At 55.5% G+C, this 19,203-nt stretch overlaps 1 protein-coding gene across 5 annotated transcripts in view; it reads right to left on the bottom strand.

Moving 5' to 3' along the window:
• The window catches only part of PPFIA3 (PTPRF interacting protein alpha 3), a 31,012-nt gene that overhangs the window by 6,968 nt on the left and 4,841 nt on the right, over positions 1-19,203 (bottom strand). For all 5 annotated transcript variants that reach the window (XR_008516670.2, XR_008516671.2, XM_054540916.2 and 2 more), the window contains exons 2-21: positions 15,179-15,433; positions 14,826-14,927; positions 14,282-14,446; positions 13,841-13,915; positions 13,230-13,304; positions 12,698-12,919; positions 10,146-10,292; positions 9,922-10,056; positions 9,411-9,494; positions 9,123-9,254; positions 8,586-8,648; positions 8,387-8,466; positions 7,404-7,548; positions 6,415-6,602; positions 4,921-5,143; positions 3,500-3,663; positions 3,243-3,370; positions 1,832-1,925; positions 1,191-1,272; positions 311-511 (exon numbers count right to left, since the gene is read on the bottom strand). Coding sequence is in view for 3 of the 5 variants with exons in the window: in XM_054540916.2 (XP_054396891.1) it covers positions 311-511; positions 1,191-1,272; positions 1,832-1,925; positions 3,243-3,370; positions 3,500-3,663; positions 4,921-5,143; positions 6,415-6,602; positions 7,404-7,548; positions 8,387-8,466; positions 8,586-8,648; positions 9,123-9,254; positions 9,411-9,494; positions 9,922-10,056; positions 10,146-10,292; positions 12,698-12,919; positions 13,230-13,304; positions 13,841-13,915; positions 14,282-14,446; positions 14,826-14,927; positions 15,179-15,418 (2,745 nt within the window). In the remaining 2 variants the exon portion in view is untranslated. The remainder of the gene's footprint in view (positions 1-310; positions 512-1,190; positions 1,273-1,831; positions 1,926-3,242; positions 3,371-3,499; positions 3,664-4,920; positions 5,144-6,414; positions 6,603-7,403; positions 7,549-8,386; positions 8,467-8,585; positions 8,649-9,122; positions 9,255-9,410; positions 9,495-9,921; positions 10,057-10,145; positions 10,293-12,697; positions 12,920-13,229; positions 13,305-13,840; positions 13,916-14,281; positions 14,447-14,825; positions 14,928-15,178; positions 15,434-19,203) is intronic.

Genomic DNA, 19,203 nt, shown 5'->3' with positions numbered 1-19,203 from the left:
AGGTGCTGATATGGCGGAATGATGGGGAAACTCGTTTAGCTGACAAGTTAAGGAAAGCTTCTTAGAGGTGGTGACATTTGAGTGGGACAGCAAATGCCGAGGAGAGGGAGAGAGTCAGGGAAGGAGGTGGCCTGGGTCCCACAGGGACCACAGGCCAAGTTAGGAGCGAAGGGGAGGCTGAGGGGGGTAAGAGCCAATGAGAAGCAGGGTCGTGGGACAGGGGAGTCAGCAGGCCCAGGATTGGCTAGACTGAGGGCAAGAGGCGGGGCTCTGAGGAAGCGAAGGCTGGAATTGGCCGCCGGACACTCACAGTGCGGGAGGAGGCGGGGGCTGAGGGCGAGGTGAGCGAGACCATCTCCTGGATGGCGAGGCGTAGCTTGAGTCGGTGCAGCGGGTTGCTGATGCCGATCTCGCGCTGGATCTCCGTGTCTGACAGGTTGGCCATGATGGCACCGCTCTTGACATTGGCCCGGCAGGCGGCCACATACCAGGCAGGCATGCCTACCCACAGCTGCAGCGGAGGGACAGAGGGACAGAGGGGACAGAGGAGGAGAAAACCGGAGAGATGGGGGAACAGGGAGGTGGGGACAGGCAAGGGGGGGGTGGGGGGCGAAACAGAGACGTGGGAAAGTTCGCAAGGAGAAGAAACAGGACAAGGAAAAGAGACGCGGACGAGATGAGGGAGAGTCCGAGGGAGACAAATAGGGAGAGAGAGACGCGGGGGGCGCGGTGGGGGAGAGGGAGAGGGAGGGAGGGAAGGGGGGAGGGAGGGAGAGAGAGAGAGAGAAATAGAGGGTGGGGAGAGACAGGAAGCGGGAGACAGGGAGACATCGGCAGGGCGATCGGAGACATGAGGAGAAATATGGGGAATGACAAAAGCGTGGTCAGAGATGGGAATGGTGCCGAAAAATAGAGACAGAGAATCCAGAAGGAGAGAGTAGAGAGAACGACAGGAGACCAAGACCCAGGTGGGCAAGGCCAGAGTGGCAGGGGCAGAAGGAGAAGGAGAAAGAAGCTGTTTAGATGAACAGGAAGCCCGAGCCCTCCTGGGTCCTCACCTGCCCGGCCCATGGCCACCTCCACCTCTGGGCTAGAAGCAGGGTGCCGCCAGGAGGACCAGGCAGCCCCTACCAGTGGGGCTGTCAGAGGGGTTGGGGACCAACAGTCAGGGCATTTCTGGGTCCCAGTACCTCCAGCCAGGACACCACGGTGGGCCCGTCCCAGGCAGCAAAAGGTAGGCCCTGGCGGCAGGCCTCCTCCAGGAGTTCATGCCTGTAAGGGTGAAGGGGCCAGGATAGAAGCTGTCAGGGGTGGAGACCCCCTGCTCTGTGGATGGCCCCCATCAGCACACACACACACATGCACACACGCACACGCACTTTTTATGAATGTATAAAACACGGCGGAAGGTCAAAAAATACATGTGAATCTGTAAATCCTCTCCCCCCAACCCCTATCAAAAGAGAGAACAAATAAGAAAAACAAAAGAAACAAAAAATATAATATAAATGAAAAAAATACAAAAATTTTTTTCAAAAAAAAAAGAAAGAAAAAATAAAAACTCTAGGAGCTCCTGGGTTTCCAGGCAAGCAAGTTCAGGATCACGGACACCCCCTCCCAGCATTGAATTCCCATTTCTGTTCACCACCACCGCTGCACACACACACTCTCACACACACACACACACTCTCACATATACTCTCACACACTCACACACACCCTCACACACACACACACTCACACTCATACTCTCACATACTCTCACACTCACACATTCACACACACGCACTCTCACACACACCCTCACACACTCACACACACACACACTCACTTCCTCTTGTTCCTTCGGTCCTTGTCTCCTGGGCCTGTCAGCTTGGCTAGCCCCAGAGGGTCAGTGGCCAGTGTCTCATCTGAAGGTGTTCCAGCTGGAGGCAGGGAGGGGTCGAAATTTGGAAAATCTCAAGGGGGAGGCAGAATCTTTCATGCTGGAGGTGATGAGGAAAATGCCGGAAAGGCAGAGGCCCTGAGGGAGTAGTGAATGAGGGCACATCGAGGAAGTGATAAAGCCAGACAAGTGCCCATGAATTGGAGTCATCCCCAAAATACGGCTGGATGCACTGGGCTGGCCTTGGTAAGGTGGCAGTGGTGTGCTGGTAAATGCCTAACAACTGGCTCCTTGGGGAGGCAGAAGGGAATCCCTGATTTGTAGCATTTGCCCATTTCCATGGTGTAAATAATCCCAGCATGGCCAATTTCAAGCTGCCAGTGTGGTGTCAGCCAATTCCTGAAATAGCGGATCTCCCGAGCCAGTGCCAGCAGGCTCCAGCACACCACAGGAAGGTACCCTGCCTTGAGGATGCCCCACCCTCTTCCTCTGTTTAAAAAATAGGTGGCCGGGCATGGTGGCTCACACCTGTAATCCCAGCACTTTGGGAGGCTGAGGCAGGCGGATCACGAGGTCAGGAGATCAAGACCATCCTGGCTAACACGGTGAAACCCCGTCTCTACTAAAAATACAAAAAGTTGGCTGGGTGTGGTGGTGGGCGCCTGTAGTCCCAGCTACTGGGGAGGCTGAGGCAGGAGAATGGCGTGAACCCGGGAGGCGGAGCTTGCAGTGAGCCGAGATAGCGCAATTGCAATCCAGCTTGAGCAACAGAGCGAGACTCCGTCTCCAAAACAAACAAAAAAAATGGTAAATTTTTTTTGAGTCTGTAATTCCAGCACTTTGGGAGGCCAAGGCGGGTGGATTATCTGAGGTCAGGAGTTCAAGACCAGCCTGGCCAACATGGGGAAACCCTATCTCTACTAAAAATATTTTAAAAATTAGCCAGGCATGGTGGCGGGCACCTGTAGTCCCAGCTGCTCAAGAGGCTGAGGCAGGAGAATCGCTTGAACCCAGGAGGTGGAGGTTCCAGTGAGCCAAGATCGTGCCACTGCACTCCAGCCTGGATGACAGAGTGAAACTCCATCTCAAAACAACAACAACAAAAACCAAAAAACAACAAAAAAATAGGTAAAAATTCATTTACCCACCCAGTCACCCAAGCAGGCCCCAGAGTGCCCTTTCCTTTTCCCTCCTCATCCCATCTACCTTGGCAAGCTGTGTTCCTTCCAAATTCTAAAGAAATCACCAAATGAATGAAGACATGAATGGATGTCAAATGAACATACAAAGAAGAAAGAAAGGGAGGGAGGAAGGGAGGAAAGAACAAAGGAGGGAAGGGTTAGAGTGAGGTACTCACCCAGAGAAGAGCTGTCCCGGCCTGGGGGTCCCATTCGTCCCTTCTCTTTCTTGCCAAAGAGACGGCCTATGGATGACTTGATGCTCTTCTTCTTGGGGGCTTTGTGCAGGGAATCTGGGGTGCCCTCACTGGGAAAGCAGGAGAGAATGAGAGCATATCCTTGCTGGGATGCCCCCTCTCCTCCCAAGTCCTTGTCCACCCCCTTCTCATCTTCCCAAGCCAGCTTCTCCCTGTCCCTATCCCTTGTCCCTGCTGACCTTCCCCGTGAGGGTCCCCCATCTTCCAGGGACCCTGCCTGCAGCGCCAAGGCCTGGGTCATTCTCTCAAGACGGGCAGAGCGGGGAGTGGGTGGTGGGGTGTCTCCTGGGATGGCCGGCCCCTCCCCTCGTGGAGCTCCAGCTTCCTCCTTAGGGACATGATTCTGAGGACAGAGGGCATAGATGCTGGATTGAGTTCAGAGTCATGTCAGGGGCTCCTTATTAACTGAGATGTCTACTAAGGGGTGTGTGGGGTGACCCTGGTTTAGAACACAGTATCTGAAGGTAGTCTAGTTCAAGTCAGGGTGAGTTGCAGAAACTTTTTTTTTTTTTTGAGATAGAGTTTCACTCTTGTGGCCCAGGCTGGAGTGCAATGGCACAATCTCGGCTCACTGCAACCTCTGCCTCCCAGGTTCAAGAGATTCTCCTGCCTCAGCCTCCAAAGTAGCTGAGATTAAAGGCATGCGCCACCATGCCCGGCTAATTTTTTTTTTTTTTTTTTTTTTTTTTTTTTTTTTGAGATGGAGTCTAGCTCTGTCGCCAGGCTGGAGTGCAGTGGCGCGATCTAAGCTCACTGCAACCTCCGCCTCCCGGGTTTAAGCGATTCTTTTGCCTCAGCCTCCCGAGAAGCTGGGACTACAGGCCCGCACCACCACACCCGGATAATTTTGTATTTTTAGTACAGATGGAGTTTCACCAAGTTGGTCAGGCCTCAAAGAAAGCTAATGAGTTACAGGTTCTGGAAGCAGGAAAGCTGAATTTAAGGGAGTAAAATAGGGCCAATATCTCTTTGCCTCCCTCAAAGGTCAGTTCTGAGGATCTAATTCGTAGTTCTCCAATGCATGTTGTCACAGAAACTTTTTTTTTTTTTTTTTTTGAGACACAGTTTCACTCTGTCTCCCAGGTTGGAGTGCAGTGGCACGATTTCAACTCACTGCAAACTCTGCCTCTTGGGTTCAATTGATTCTCCTGCATCAGCCTCCTGAGTAACTGGAATTACAGGCACGTACCACCAGGCCAGGCTAATTTTTGTATTTTTAGTAGAGGTGGGGGTTTCACCATGTTGGCCAGGTGGGTCTCGAACTCCTGACCTCAAGTGATCTGCCCACCTTGGCCTCCCGAAGTGCTGGGATTACAGGCATGAGCCACCGCACCCAGCCAGAAACTTTTTAAAATCCTATGCAGAAACTTGACGCATGAGAAATAAAAGTAGACCAGATCTGACTAAAGTGAAAGGTTAGGGTTCAAGATCCCAGTGACTCAGCCTCCCCTTTGCCCTTTGAGTTTGAACCTTTAGGGAAAGCTGAGGTTGCTTTGGAAAACCACTGGTGTGAGGGGTTATTGTTGCTGTACACTGGGGAGCCCTGCTTCTGACCTCTCCCCATCCCCCTACTAGGCTGGGGAGACTTCAGAGCACTCACAGCCTTGTCGGTACCCTCACGGGCAGGGCTAGGGGGTGCCAGGCGGGGTGTTGAGTGGCCAGAGCTGGGAGGAGAGGGGCTGGCAAGGGTAGAGGTGGTGAGGGAGGGGGGCAGGGAGCAGCTGCTGCGGTAGCGGCCCAACGAGTCCAAGCCAGAGCTGGACACCCGGCTCTCCAGCTCCTCTGCCCTCTGTTCTGTTGTCTCCTTCTCCTCTTGGATCAGCCTGAGGAGGGAAATAGGGGAAACTGGGTGAGGGGCCGCAGCAGACAGCGGGAGAGGGAATCTGGGAGCACAATGGGCCAGAAAGGCTTGGTGGGGCAAGGGGAATTCTGGGGACGGTGCAATGACCTCAGAGGGCTTTGGTGGGTTTCTGAAGGCCTTCCAGGCTCAAGGAGAGTCAAGGGGTCCTGAGAGTCTCAGGAAGTCATTGCAGGATTAGGGCTGTCAAGGTGATCAGGGTCTGTATCAGGGTGGCCCTGATGATAGTCAAGGGGTTTGGAAAATCACGAAGGGATTACTATGGACAAAAGGTGAAGTTCTAGGTGGACTGTAAGAGCAAGGTCATAATAGGAGCAGTGTGAGATCAGGGACTCAGGCCAATCTAGGATCTGGGAAGGGCATGGAATCATTTGGTATGGAAGGTGCTGGTCACGGTATATTTGCGGAAGGCTCATGGGGAGTACATTATAGGAGAATTGCTGAATATGGCCATTGCTGATGAATCAGGGTAGACTTTACATCACTGGGGGCTTCTTAATAAGTTGCGGACTTTTTTTTTTTTTTTGAGATGGAGTCTCGCTCTGTCGCCCAGGCTGGAGTGCAGTGGCACTATCTTGGCTCACTGCAAGCTCCGCCTCCCAGGTTCACACCATTCTCCTGCCTCAGCCTCCTGAGTAGCTGGGACTACAGGCGCCTGACACCATGCCTGGCTAATTTTTTGCGTTTTTAGTAGAGACGGGGTTTCACCATGTTAGCCAGGATGGTCTCTATCTCCTGACCTCATGATCCGCCGGCCTCAGCCTCCCAAAGTGCTGGGATTACAGGCATGAGCCACTGTGCCCGGCCCAGAGTTGAAGTTTTTGATTAGCGTGTTAGGATGAGATTCTTGGTGTTTGAGGTTGGGAACCTTGTGTTGTCTTGAGATTCCTAGGGTAGTGGGAGACTCTGGGCACTGGTTATGTGAAACCACAAAATCGATGGCGTAATGAAAGATTCTTGATGCATCGAGAAGAACTGGGGTATTTGGGGATGCAGGCTTTGGTGTGTTGGGGAATGGTGAGTACTGGCTGGGGGGTATATGTGTAGGTAGCACAGAGAAGACTTCTGAGTGTATCCTAGGGGATGCCTGGACAGCGGAGCGAGTGTTGGGCTGGAAGAATTCCTTGTGGATGGTGTAAGAGGAGATGGACTCAGGCTTTCAGGCCTCCAGAGCCAGAAGGGCTGTGGAGTCAGCTCAGGCAGGGCAGGGCGGGCCGGGGCGGGGCCAGGGCTCACTTGATCTCCTTGTTGATGGCCTCCAGTTGCTCCTGAAGCATGATAGCCAGCGTCTGCACATCGGCCTGCCCACTGGGGGACAGCAGCTCGGCCCCAAACATCCCCTCTGCCTCCTCCTCATCGGAGCCGTCCAGCTCCCCAGGGAACGGGGGTGGTATGGAGCCTGCAGGGGCAGACCGCTCCCAATCCTGTCCCTGTGTGGGGACAGAGGGACATTAGGTGGGTGGGGGCCGAGGTTGGCGCTGGGTCTTGGCTCATGATCCTGACCTTGCCCAACTTCACTGATGCTTTTCCCAGAACAACTTTATTTCTTTTTATTTTATTTATTTTTTCTTGAGACAGAGTCTCACTCTGTCGCCCAGGCTGGAGTGCAGTGGCGCTATCTCAGGTTACACTTCCCAGATTCAAACGATTCTTCTGCCTCAGTCTCCTGAGTAGCTGGGATTACAGGTGCCCGCTACCACGCCCGGCTAATTTTTGCATTTTTAGTAGCAATGCCATTTTGGCAAGGCTGCTGTCAAACTCCTGACCTCAAGTGATCTGCCTGCCTCGGCGCCAGCAAGTGTTGGGATTACAGGCCTGGGCCACCCTGCCCGGCCTCCAACTTCCTCTCTTGACAGGTCCCTGTTCTTGATCCCTCCCCGAACCCGCTCCAAGCCACGCCCACACCCATGACTCCACCCCCGCCCCGATTCCCATGACTCAGTTGGCTCCTGTTCCTTACCTAACCCCGCCTACTCTGGGATTCTACACCCCCCTCCCTGTCCCATCATTACTCTCAGGTTCTCACCAGGTGGCAGGACATCCACAGGAGGAGACATCCAGGCAAGAGGGTTGCCGGGAAGGAGAGAAGAAAGGGTGAGTGGGTGAGTCCAGGAGATCCTGCCTCTCAACCCAGCTTCCTCCCGGAGCCCCACGGATTTAGTTCCACTTCCTACAGCTGCCCGCCCAAGCCCTGCTCAGTCCAGGACCCAGAGGCAGCTGCTGACCTTGGAGGGCTCCTCCTTGACCCCTGACCAGCGGCCCCTCTTGCCTGCCCGACCACTGCCAGCCACATAGGGATCCAGGTGGGCACCAGAAGGTAATGTGGGTGCCTGAGAGTAACGGAGCTCCAGGGCACTGCCAGGGAGAGACCTGTGGGCATGAGGAAAGCAGTCAGGGACCAAGGGGTCAGGAAAAGGGCACAGAGGTAAGGGTCACAGAGACAGACCTAGGGCCAGGGGTCCTGAAGTCAAGGTCAAGGGGTCAGGCCTGGTGGCTCAAGCCTGTAATCCCAGCACTTTGGGAGGCTGAGGTGGGCAGATCACTTGAGGTCAGGAGTTCGAGACCAGGCCAACCTGGTGAAGCCCTGTCTCTACTAAAAATAAAAAAATTAGCCGGACGTGGTGGTGGGCTCCTGTAATCACTGCCACTCTAGAGGCTGAGGCAGGAGAATCACTTGAACCGGGGAGGTGGAGGTTGCAGTGAGCTGAGATCACACCACTGCACTCTAGCCCGGGCAACAGAGTGAGACTCTGTCTCAAAAGAAAGAAAAAATAAATAAATAAAGTCAGGGTCAAAAACCAGAGTGGGCTGAGCACAGTGGCTCACACCTGTAATCCTAGCACTTTGGGAGGCCGAGGGGGGAGATCACTTGAGGCCTGGGGTTCCAGACCAGCCTGGCCAACATGGCAAAACCCCGTGTCTACTAAAACTACAAAAATTAGCCGGCTGTGGTGGTGCACGCCTGTAGTCCCAGCTACTCGGGAGGCTGAGGAAGGGAGAATCACTTGAACTCAGGTGGAGGTTGCAGTGAGCCAGAATCGTGCCACTGCATTCCAGCCTAGGCGACAGTGAGACTCTGTCTCAAAAAAAAAAAACAAAACAAAAACCAAAGAGGTCAGAAGTCTCAGGACAGGAAGTGGGGATCAGAAGGGAGGAGCTTGGCCAACGGGGCTCCATGGTGGGGGCAGGGCAGAAAGGCTGCTGTCACCTGGAGTAGGAGGATGGTGGCCTCCCCCGCAGCTGGTCGATCTCCATCTGCATCCGCTCCATTTCCGCCAAGAGCTGCTCCTGGGGGCCGGTGTTGGAGGTGTCGGGTTAGAATCTGCTCCGCCCAGGAGGAACAGCCCCTGCCAGACTTGCAGACCACTGCCCCAACGTCCTCCTCCTGTCCCCTCAGGGCCCCCTACCTTGTTTAGCAGCAACTCATCCTGAAGCTTCTTCATGTTGGCTATCTCCTCGCTCAGAGAGTTCTGTGGAGACAGAGGTGAAGTGAGGGAGTGGGACCTGAGGGGGGCACGCCCGTGGGGCTGCAGGCAGCTCCCAATGCACACAGACAGGCCTGAGGGGACCCAAGAGGAATGAGATGGACACAAGTGGTGAGTTTCGGGGGAGCAGGGGCAACGATGTTTCTGGGGAGAGAAGCCCCGGGATGCGACGTCCTGTGCAATCTCAGAGGGTTCAGGGTTTGGAGGTCCGTGGGGTTGGAGGCTTTGGGAAAAGTCGAGGACTCGAGGCATGGGTGCCCCTGAATTCGGCTCTTGGAAAGTCTAGAATAGGTGAAAAAGCGGTCTGGACAATAGAGCAGAGAAGGCTGCCCAACTCAGGATGCCGGGGTTTAGGGAGGCCTCCGATAACAGATCTGAGGGAAAGGCCTGGGGCCCCAGGATTCCAGCAAGAGGTAGTCCCGGAATTCCGCGTCTTGCAGTCCTGTATGGGGGGCGCACCTTCTCCTCCAGCGCCCCCATGCGCTCCTTGAGGTGAAGCTGTAAGCGCTCGTTGGACTCGCTCAGCAGCTTGTCCACCGTCTCGGACAGCCGCTTATTGTGGTCATCGTTCATCTTCTCCCGCTGCCGGGCCTGCGCAAAGCAGAGCGGAGCGGGCGTGCTCAAGCCCACCCTGCCCAGACCACCGCCCTTGCTCAAAGCCCTGCCCCCGGGCCCAGCCCAGCCTCCTTATTAAGCTCCGCCCCAGCCTCGAAGCCCCACCCTCTGTGCAGTCTTCTGCCCCCTCACCCGCTGCAGCTCTTGATTCTTCTCTTCCAGCTGGGCCTCCAGCTGCCGAAGCCGCTCCTCGAAATTCCCATGACGTTCCTCAGCCTAGAGGATGGAACCCATGGCATGTGACTTACCCTTCCAGGATCAGTCAGGCTCCGAGCCCCACCTCCTCCAAGGCTGAGCGCCAGGCCCCGCCCCCACAGCGCCAGGCTCCTCCCTTGCACCTTTGAGTCAGGCCCCGCCCCTGCGCCTAGTCCACTTTTTTAGAACCTGTTCCTTCCCTCTCAGGTTCCAGGCCACCCGTCCTTTCAGTCCAGGCTAGAGAACCCCGCTCCCATCCGTCCCCCGTGCAAACCTCCAGGCCCTCCCCATTCCAAGTCCTGTCCCTTTCTCAGCCCCTAGGCCCCACCCTTTCCCCCAAATCCAGGGTTCTGACCTCGCTCCTACCCCTCCAGATTCACGGCCCCGCCTCCTCTAGGCCCCACCCCTTCCCCACGCAAGGCCCCGACCACGCAAGTTCTCCCCGCACCTTGTTGAGGGCCGCCACGCGCTGCGCCAGCTGCGCCTCTATCTCGGGCAAGGTCTCCGCTTTCTGCAGCGTCTGCTGCAGCTTCTGCTTGGCGTCGTCCAACCACTCGGCCAGCTGACGGCTCTTCTCTTCACTCTGGGGCAGGGAGAGGCAGGGGGAGGGGATGGGCTGGGTCACTTGGGCCCCGGCACCGCCCCCATCGCCCCTCCCGGCTGCGCCCCCACCTGCCGATACAGCGACTCCTTGCTAGCTAACTCGTTCTCCAGTTTGTCGTTGGCGTCGTGCAGAGACGTGGCCTCGCGCTGGGCGCTCAGGTAGCGCTTCTCCAGCGTCGTAATCCTTTCCTCCATATCTTCCCGCTGCGCCAGCGCCTGCGGAGGTGGCAAAGGGCCCCGTGGACTGCGAGCCCCTGGGGGAGAGGACGGGGCATCCCCTTGTTCCCTGGGAAACAAAGTGCCCTGACATGGGAGTCAGAATGGTGGTATCACACCCGCTAAGAGCTCCCAGGACTAGCCCATCTTAAGTCCCTGCCATCTGCGAGTTAAAATGGTGATGCTACACCTCCCATGAGCTTCTAGGACACTGCAGGCTCAGATCTTCCAGGTGCAGAGGATCTGAGGCCCGTGGGATGTGAAGTCTCCACTCCAGCTCTCTCCTCAAAACCCAGGCCTTGGATTTCTCACTAATTTCTGGCATAGAGCAAACTTAGAATCAAAGAGCAAGTGTCCTGGGGTCTCATGGGAAATAGGGATCCCTTCTACCTAGAAGGCAACACCTCTCAAGAGCTACCAGGGTACCAGAGGCTTAGAACCCCAAAAGAAGTGCTTCAAGTTCTCATGGGAGATGGACCCTCATCTGGTAGCCCACGTGGTGGGGCTACATTTCCCAATAGCCCCCGCGGCTATCCAGGCTTAAAATCCCAGATGAAGGCTCTCTCTCTCTTTCCTTTTTTTTTTTTTTTTTTTTTTTTTTGAGAGAGAGAGTCTTGCTCTGTCACCCAGGCTAGAGTGCAGTGGTGCAATCTCGGCTCACTGCAACCTCCAACTCCTAGGTTCAAACGATTCTTCTGCCTCAGCCTCTCAAGTAGCTGGGATTACAGGCACCCGCTACCGTGCCTGGCTAATTTTTGTATTTTCAGTAGAGACGGGGGTTTTACGATGTTGGCCAGGCTAGTCTTGAACTCCTGACCTCAGGTGATCTGCCTGCCTTGGTCTCCCAAAGTGCTGGGATTACAGGCGTGAGCAACCAGCACCCTGGCTGGAGTGCAGTGGTACTGATCTCGGCTTACTGCAACCTCCACCTCCCAAGCTCAAGTGATTCTTATGCCTCAACCTTTTTTTTTTTTTTTTTTTTTTTTGAGACGGAGTCTTGCTCTGTTGCCCAGGCTGGAGTGCAGTGGCACTATCTCGGCTCACTGCAAGCTCTGCCTCCCGGGTTCACGCCATTCTCCTGCCTCAGCCTCCCGAGTAGCTGGGACTACGGACGCCCGCCACCAGGCCCGGCTAATTTTTTGTATTTTTAGTAGAGACGGGGTTTCACCGAGTTAGCCAGGATGGTCTCGATCTCCTGACCTCGTGATCTGCCCGCCTCGGCCTCCCAAAGTGCTGGGATTACAGGCGTGAGCCACCGCGCCTGGCATGCGTCAGCCTCTCTAGTGGCTGGGACTAAAGGCACCCGCCACCACGCCCGGCTAATTTTTTTTTTTAAGTAGAGACAGGGTCTCGCTATGTTGCCCAGGCTAGTCCTAGTGCTCACTCTTCTTTCTCATCCACTGCCTTCAAGAATCGAGATCCGCATTTCCCAGCAGCTCCCTGGGGTCACTGGGATTAGGATAAAGCGGCCTAAGCCAGAAAGGGGTGAAATACCCACAAAACATTCCATTTAGAAGCTGGACGCAGTGGCTCACACCTGTAATCCCAGCACTTTGGGAAGCCGAGGCGAGCTGATCACTTGAGGTCAGGGGTTCGAGACCAGCCTGGCCAATATGGTGAAACCCCATTTCTACTGAAGATATCAAAAAAAAAAAAAAAAATAGCCAGGTGTGGTGGTGCACACCTGTAGTCCCAGCTACTCGGGAGGCTGAGGCAGGAGAATCGCTTGAACCTGGGAGGCAGAGGTTGCAGTGAGCCGAGATCCCGACACTGCACTCCAGCCTGGGCGACACAGCTAGACTACATCTCAAAAAAAAAAAAAAAAAAAAAAGAGGCTGGGTGCGGTGGCTCACTGCTGTAATCCCAATACTTTGGGAGGCCGAGGTGGGCGGATCAAGAGTTCAAGACCAGCCTGGCCAACATAGTGAAACCCCATCTCTACTAAAAATACAAAAAAAAAAAAAAAAAAAAAAAATTAGTTGGGCATGGTGGCAGGTGCCTGTAGTTCTAGCTACTTGGGAGGTTGAGGCAGGAGAATCGCTTGAACCCGGGAGGCAGAGGTGGCAGTAAGCCAAGATCACGCCACTGCACTCCAGCCTGGGCGACACAGCCAGACTCTGTCTCACAAAAGAAAAAAAATCCATTTAGAGGCACCAGAGAAGGACCCAAAGTTAGGTAACAAAGTAATTACGAGCAGTTATGGAGCGCCTACTCTGCGCCACAGGCTCACCCTCTGATGAGAATCATATATTTCCTTTCACACGTGGGGAAACTGAATCTCAAAGAGGAGGAGTCACCCAGCCTGTGGACTGAATCGAGGTTCCGCCATTCATGAGCAATGCGCGACGGAGAGCTCTACGGAAAGGCGAGGGACCGAGGGCAGCCCGCCTCCCTGGGGGCCTCACCTCCTTGAGGTCGCGCTGCAGCTTGGAGTTGGCTTCCTCTGCCTTGCCCAGCTCACGGTGCGCGGTGCCCAACTCCTCCTCCAGCTGGCTCATCTGACGGCACAGCACTGCCAGGCGCTCCCGCAGCTGGCACACCTCAGCGCGCTGCCGCTCCAGGGCCTCCTCCAGCTCTGCTGTGCGCCGGTTGGAATCCCCGCCAGGACCCAGGCCATTGGCAAGAGTCTGGAGTGAGGGAAGGAAGGGACAAGATCCCAGAGTGTCTCCGGAGACACAGAGGAAATCCAAGGAGAAAGTCAATCAGCTGAAAGTAGATCAAAGATCAATAAGGATCATGCTGGTCAGAGTCCACGGGGGTCAGTGAAGGAGGTCACAGAAGTTAGCTAGGTGACCTGAATCAGAGGTCCAAGCTCTGTGACAGTCTTAGAGGTGCAGCCGTCTTAGGGCCAATGAGGATTATACCAAACATTACAAACACCATCACAAAGTCAGGGAGTTGAATGGAGCTCACGGAGAGGGGACTTCCATGTCTCACCTGCCCATCCCCATCCTTGCCCGGCTCTTCCAGCCCTGACCGCCGCCTAGACAGCTGTTCTCGAAGGTTCAGAGTCTGGAAGTGTGAAAGGGGAATCAGCACAGGGGCTCCCTGAACCCCCAGCTCTAGTTCTCACTGGCATTGGCCCTCTAAGGGGATAGGCGGCCCCATCTGAGATGCCTCCAGTCGTGCTGGGGCCATGCCTACCCCACGGTTTACCCTTAGGCCCCCTCCCTCCTTACATCCCTCCTTAGCCGCCACCACGGAGGGCGTCTACCCTTACTCTTCCCCTTAGCCTCCTGGACAAAGATTTCGCTTTAGCCCCGCTTTTCCCCATTCAATCACTTCCTCCTTAGTCCCAGCCTGAGCCCCAGCACCTGGTTCTACCCTTAATCTCACTCTCACTGGGAGATTCTCCCCTTAGCCCTGCGCAATGCGTGCCCACTTAGGAACCCCACTGGTTTCTCTCTATAGTCCAACCCCATAGCTTGTCTGCCCTAGTCTTGCCCCGATAGATTCTCTCTGGAACCCACCCAACCGGCTCCGCCCCATGGGCAGCCCCTTAGCCCCTCCCCTTGGATTCAAATTCCCTGTCTTGGCCACACCCGCACCTCCTGATTGCTCAGTTCCAGCTCCTCCTCGAGCACTGCCACGCGCTCCAGCGCCATCCGCAGCCGCTCCCGGACCTGGGGATCCGGGCAGGGCAACAGTCAGCTGGAGACCAGACCCAATTTAGGACAGTTGTCCCTGGTCCAGAACACCCCTGGGACGGATCCGATAGGGCAGCGTTGGGGCTCCTGTCTCCATAACGGGTATGCAGCCGCAACCAGCTATCCAGTCTGCCCCATCCACTGGTAGCCCCCACCTGGTTTATTTTTCTGCTATCAACCAGTCAGGTCCCAGTCTATGTATCCTGTCCCAATCAATCACAGTCAACATTCTTCCAACTCAGAACATCCCCAACCAATCACGGCCAGATTCTCTCCCACTCAGAACAGCCCCAGTCAACTATGGGTTTCCATTCTCCACCCGTGCTCTTCCAATTCTCATACCTTCTCATCCAGGGCCTTGTGGTGCTCGAAGAGAGACTTTAGAGCCTTGAGCACTTCTACCTCTGAGGAGACCCCACCCGGGGACTGGGCCTGGCGCTTCACCACGGTCATGCGCAGTGACCTCTCGTGCCTGGACACCAGGCACTCCAGGTGTTCCAGGAGCAGCTACAGGCACACGGCATGGGGTCAAGGAAAAGAGGCAAGGGAAAAGGGGCAGAGTTGAGAAAAAGGGTGACAGGTAGGGCGGACACATGGAGGAAAAGATGGAGCCATATAAAGGAGCACCGGGACAGGTCAGGAAAAGAGAGGAGGTCGGGGTCAAGGAAGCGGTGGTACAGAAGAGAGAAAAGTTATGGAGACAGGGAGGAAGGAGTGGGACCAGAGTGGGAGACCAGCCAGGAAGTGGGAGCAGGGAAGAGGAGAAGACAGAAAGGCGAGATGGGGAAAAAAAATAGGTCACGCTGCAACACTGCGAGGCCCCGCCCCCCACTTCAACACCACGAGGCCCCGCCCCCACTTAGGCCCCGCCCTCAACGCCCCTCACCCGCGTGTTGTTCCGTTCCGCCTTCAGCTCTGCAATCTCTTCCTCCCTCTCCAGCAGCTGCTCCCGACATAAGTTCAGCTCCTTCGTCAGAGCTGCAAACTCCTGTCCAGACATTGGCAGGATCGGGACATTCAGCTCAATCCTTTCCCTGTCTCCTTCATTCACTGGGACTGGAAGTTTGAAGGTCCCGCCCTCCCTGCTAAGTCCCGCTGTCCCTTGCCACTCAGGCCCCGCCCATTAACGGCAAGCCTCGCCCAGACTCCTCCCTTCCAGGCGCCAAGCCCGGCCCCTTCCGGACCGCCTTCTCAGCCGAGGCCCCGCCCCCTCAGGCCCCGCCCCTGTCCCGCCCAGACCTGGGGCAGCGCGATGCTGAGCTGGCGCTGCAGCGAGTCCTTCTCGTGGCCGAGCTCGCGCAGCCGCAGCTGCGCTGTAGCCAACCCGTCCTGTGCCTCGCGCAGCGTCTCCAGCAGGCGCTCGCGCTCCGTGAGCATCGTGACCATGAGGCGCTCCAGCTCCCCGCCCGCCTCGTCCGGGCCCAGCGCCGAGCCCCGCCGGCCATCCTCGCTGATGGTGGGCATCACCTCGCACATCATGGCGGCGGTGCGGGCCTGCGGGGCGGGGAGGGCAAGGAACAGACCGGCCTTGTCAAGGCACAACAGAGAAACTGAGGCACGGCCACTCGGATACCACGTAGGGGAAATAGTTGGGGGCAAACCAAACACTGCACAGAAGAAACTGAGGCCCAGGCACTGTGATCATGACACAGGGAAACAGGCGCCACCACCCTGTCACTCCACCAGGGAAACCAAAGATTGGCCACCAGGTGCTGCCAGGGGAAACTGAGGCCTATTCTTTTTTTTTTTTTAACAGGGTCTCACTCTGTCGCCCAGGCTGGAGTTCAGTGGCGCGATCACGGCCCACTGCAGCCTGAACAACTCAGACTCGAGCAGTCCTCCCAACTCAGCCTCCTGAGTAGCTGCGACTACAGGCACACGCCACCACCATACCTGGCTAATTTTTTTCTTTTCTTTTCCTTTCCCTACTTTCTTTCTTTTTATCTTTTTTTTTTTTTTTTTTTTTTTTTTTTTAGCTGGAGTGATCTGTCACCCAGGCTGGAGTGCAGTGATGCGATCTCGGCTCACTGCAGCCTCCACCTCCCGGGTCCCGGTTCAAGCAATTCTCCTCCCTCAGCCTCCCGAGTAGCTGGGATTACAGGAACCCGCCACCACGCCCAGCTAATTTTTGTATTTTTAGTAGAGACAGGGTTTCACCATGTTGGCTAGGCTGGTCTTGAATTCCTGACCTCGTGATCTGCCCACCTTGGCCTCCCAGAGTGCTGGGATTACAGGCATGAGCCACCGCGCCTGACCTTTTTTTTTTTTTTTTTTTTTTTTTGTAGAGACGAGGTCTCACTCCTGGGCTCAAGGGATCCTCCTGCCTCAGCATCCCAAAGTATGCCACTGTTCCTGAGCCATTGCTCTTAGGAAAACAGTCCTGGCTACCTGGGTGAGAGGATTTGGGAAAACTGAGGTCAGACTCCAACAGACACTGGCAGCAAACCTAAGCCTAGCCCACTCAAAGGAACCAAAGCTGGGTGACCCTGGCATTGTACGAGTGAATGTGGAGAAAATCAGTCTCTACCTATTCTGGCTCTACTGAGAATCCCCCTCAACCCATTGCATGGGTAGGAAAACTGAGGCCCAGACCAGAACCATGCCTTAAGAAGGCCACAGGGCCAGGGACCCAGGATTAGGTCACTAGGATGTGGTTACCTGTATAATGTCACAGGGTTGGTCTCACCTACTAGCCAGCCCAACTCCTGCCCTCCTTCAATTTCCCAGAAATCTGGACCCCAGCTCCCTAAGAATCTAAAGACCCACTTCATTTGGGAAAAGAAAAAAAAAAAGCAAGGCCAGGACTGGGCGCAGTGGCTCATGCCTGTAATCCCAGCACTTTGGGAGGCCGAGATGGGCAGATCACTTGAGGTCAGGAGTTCAAGACCAGGCTGGCCAACATGGTGACCCCCGTCTCTACTAAAAATACAAAAAAAATTAGCCGGGCATGGTGTCATGCGCCTGTAGTCCCAGCCACTGGGGAGGCTGAGGCACGAGAATCGCTTGAACCCGGGAGGTGGAGGTTAGAGTGAGCCGAGATAGCACCACTGAACTCCAGCCTGGGCAACAGAGTGAGACTCCATTTCAAAAAAAACAATAACGGCCGGGCACGGTGGCTCACGCCTGTAATCCCAGCACTTTGGGAGGCTGAGGGCGGCGGATCACGAGGTCAAGAGATCGAGACCAGCCTGGCCAACATGGCGAAACCCCATCTCTACTAAAAATACGAAAATTAGCTTGGCGTGGTGGCACGCACCTGTAGTCCCAGCTAGTCGGGAGGCTGAGGCAGGAGAATCGCTTGAACCCGGGAGGCAGAGGTGGCAGTGAGCCGAGATCGTGCCACTGCACTCCAGCCTGGCGATATAGAGAGACTCCGTCTCAACCCCCCCCCCCCAAAAAAAACAAAACCCAGTATGGCCAGGACCATGCTCATCACTTCTTCACCGTCTTAACGACCCAGAAGTCCAAGAACTAGCTCCCGCCTCCCTCAGGTCACAAGAGTCTAAGACCCAGTCCCTTTCGTTCCTCAGACCCCAGGAGCCTGCGCCTCCAGCCCCCACCTCCCCATTCCCAGGAGTCGGAGACCGCACCCCTCTCCTCCCCTAAGAGACAACAGTCTGGGCTCTCAGCTTTCTCGCTTAGACCCAGAAGTCCCAGGCTTCAGGCTCCTCCTCCCCCAGGTCCCTGGGTGCACGGCTCCTCCTCCAGGACCCAGGAGTTCTGGGACGCTCCCACCAACCCCAGCCCCAGCCCTCTTGAGGCTGTACCCAAGGGCGGGGGACAAGGAAGGGGCGGGGTTTCTGGGGCGGGAAGGCTGGACTTGGATCCCTGGAGCCAGGGGCAGGGCGGAGATGAAGCCAGGCCCCCTGAACCGCTCCCTCCACACACATCAGGTCCGACGGGTCCAGCTGGCCCGGCCGAAAGCAGGAGGGACTTTCACTCAATTCCTTCTTTTCCTTCTCTCCCTGCGGGCAACGCATAACAGGTTCTGAGCGTGGATAATTCCCAGCCCCGCCCAATATGCGGACTGTGTCCAAAGCCTGGGACTGGGGCCTTGGACTTCTGTGAGGAGAGGAGGGCCTGAGGGCCGTGGGCCCTGGGAGAGGAGGCAGCTGGGTTCCTGTCCCCTTGGGTGTTTGAAGTGGTGCATCTGAGAATCTAGGCAGGCGAATCCCAGCACTCAGAGGAAAGATTCAGGAAAACAATTCTAAGAGGGCAAGCCAGCCATAGGCAAAAAACCAACATGATATCTTTTTTTTTTTTTTTTTTGAGACGGAATCTCACTCTATCGCCCAGGCTGGAGTGCACTGGCGCGATCTCGGCTCACTGCAACCTCTGCCTCCAGGGTTCAAGCGATTCTCCTGCCTCAGCTTCCCAAGTAACTGCGACTACAGGCTCGTGCCGCCACGCCCGGCTAATTATTTTTTGTATGTTTAGTAGAGACGGGTTTCACCATGTTAGCCAGGATGAGCTCAATCTCCTGACCTCGTGATCCACCCGCCTCGGCCTCCCAAAGTGCTGAGATTATAGGCATGAGCCACCGCGCCCAGCCCCAACATGATATCTAAAACCAGCAACCCACTCTGACGATGCAACACAGATGTTTTGGGGAGGCTGTTCCAGAGCCTTAAATTCACCGAGAAGGAAATAAAAAACACAGCAAGGCTGGACATAGAACCTAGAAGGTTACTACACACAGTACAGGGTGGGGGATAGACATATGGTTCCACGCTTTCAATGGCTTGGGGTAAGAACCGCTCATAGGACTAAGAGTAATCTAGAACTAAGTTCTGAAGCCTATAATCTAGAACCAGCCAAGAGCAACCCAATAACTTAGTGTCCAGGTCACCCCAGAACCCCACATACATAGTGACACCCATTAATATACCTAATGCAACACATAACAAACATAGTCAGCAGATAAAATCTAGAACTCAGAGCCTGCTAGGGATGAAGGTATAACACAGAATATAGCAGGGGGCCAGGCGCGGTGGCTCATGCCTGTAATCCCAGCACTTCAGGAGGCTGAGGCGGGTGGATCACGAGGTCAGGAGATCGAGGTCACGGTGAAACCCCGTCTCTACTAAAAATACAAAAAATTACCTGGGTGCGGGGGCGGGCACCTGTAGTCCCAGCTACTGGGGAGGCTGAGGCAGGAGAATGGCCTGAACCCAGGAGGCAGAGCTTGCAGTAAGCTGAGATCACGCCACTGCACTCCAGCCTGGGCAGCAGAGCGAGATTCCATCTCAAAAAAAAAAAAAAAA

Source organism: Pongo abelii, chromosome 20 (genome assembly GCF_028885655.2).
Source record: "Pongo abelii isolate AG06213 chromosome 20, NHGRI_mPonAbe1-v2.0_pri, whole genome shotgun sequence".
NCBI classification, from domain to species: domain Eukaryota; kingdom Metazoa; phylum Chordata; class Mammalia; order Primates; family Hominidae; genus Pongo; species Pongo abelii.
The sequence above is the reverse complement of the archived record's forward strand: the minus strand, read 5'-3'. Positions and strand labels throughout refer to the sequence as shown.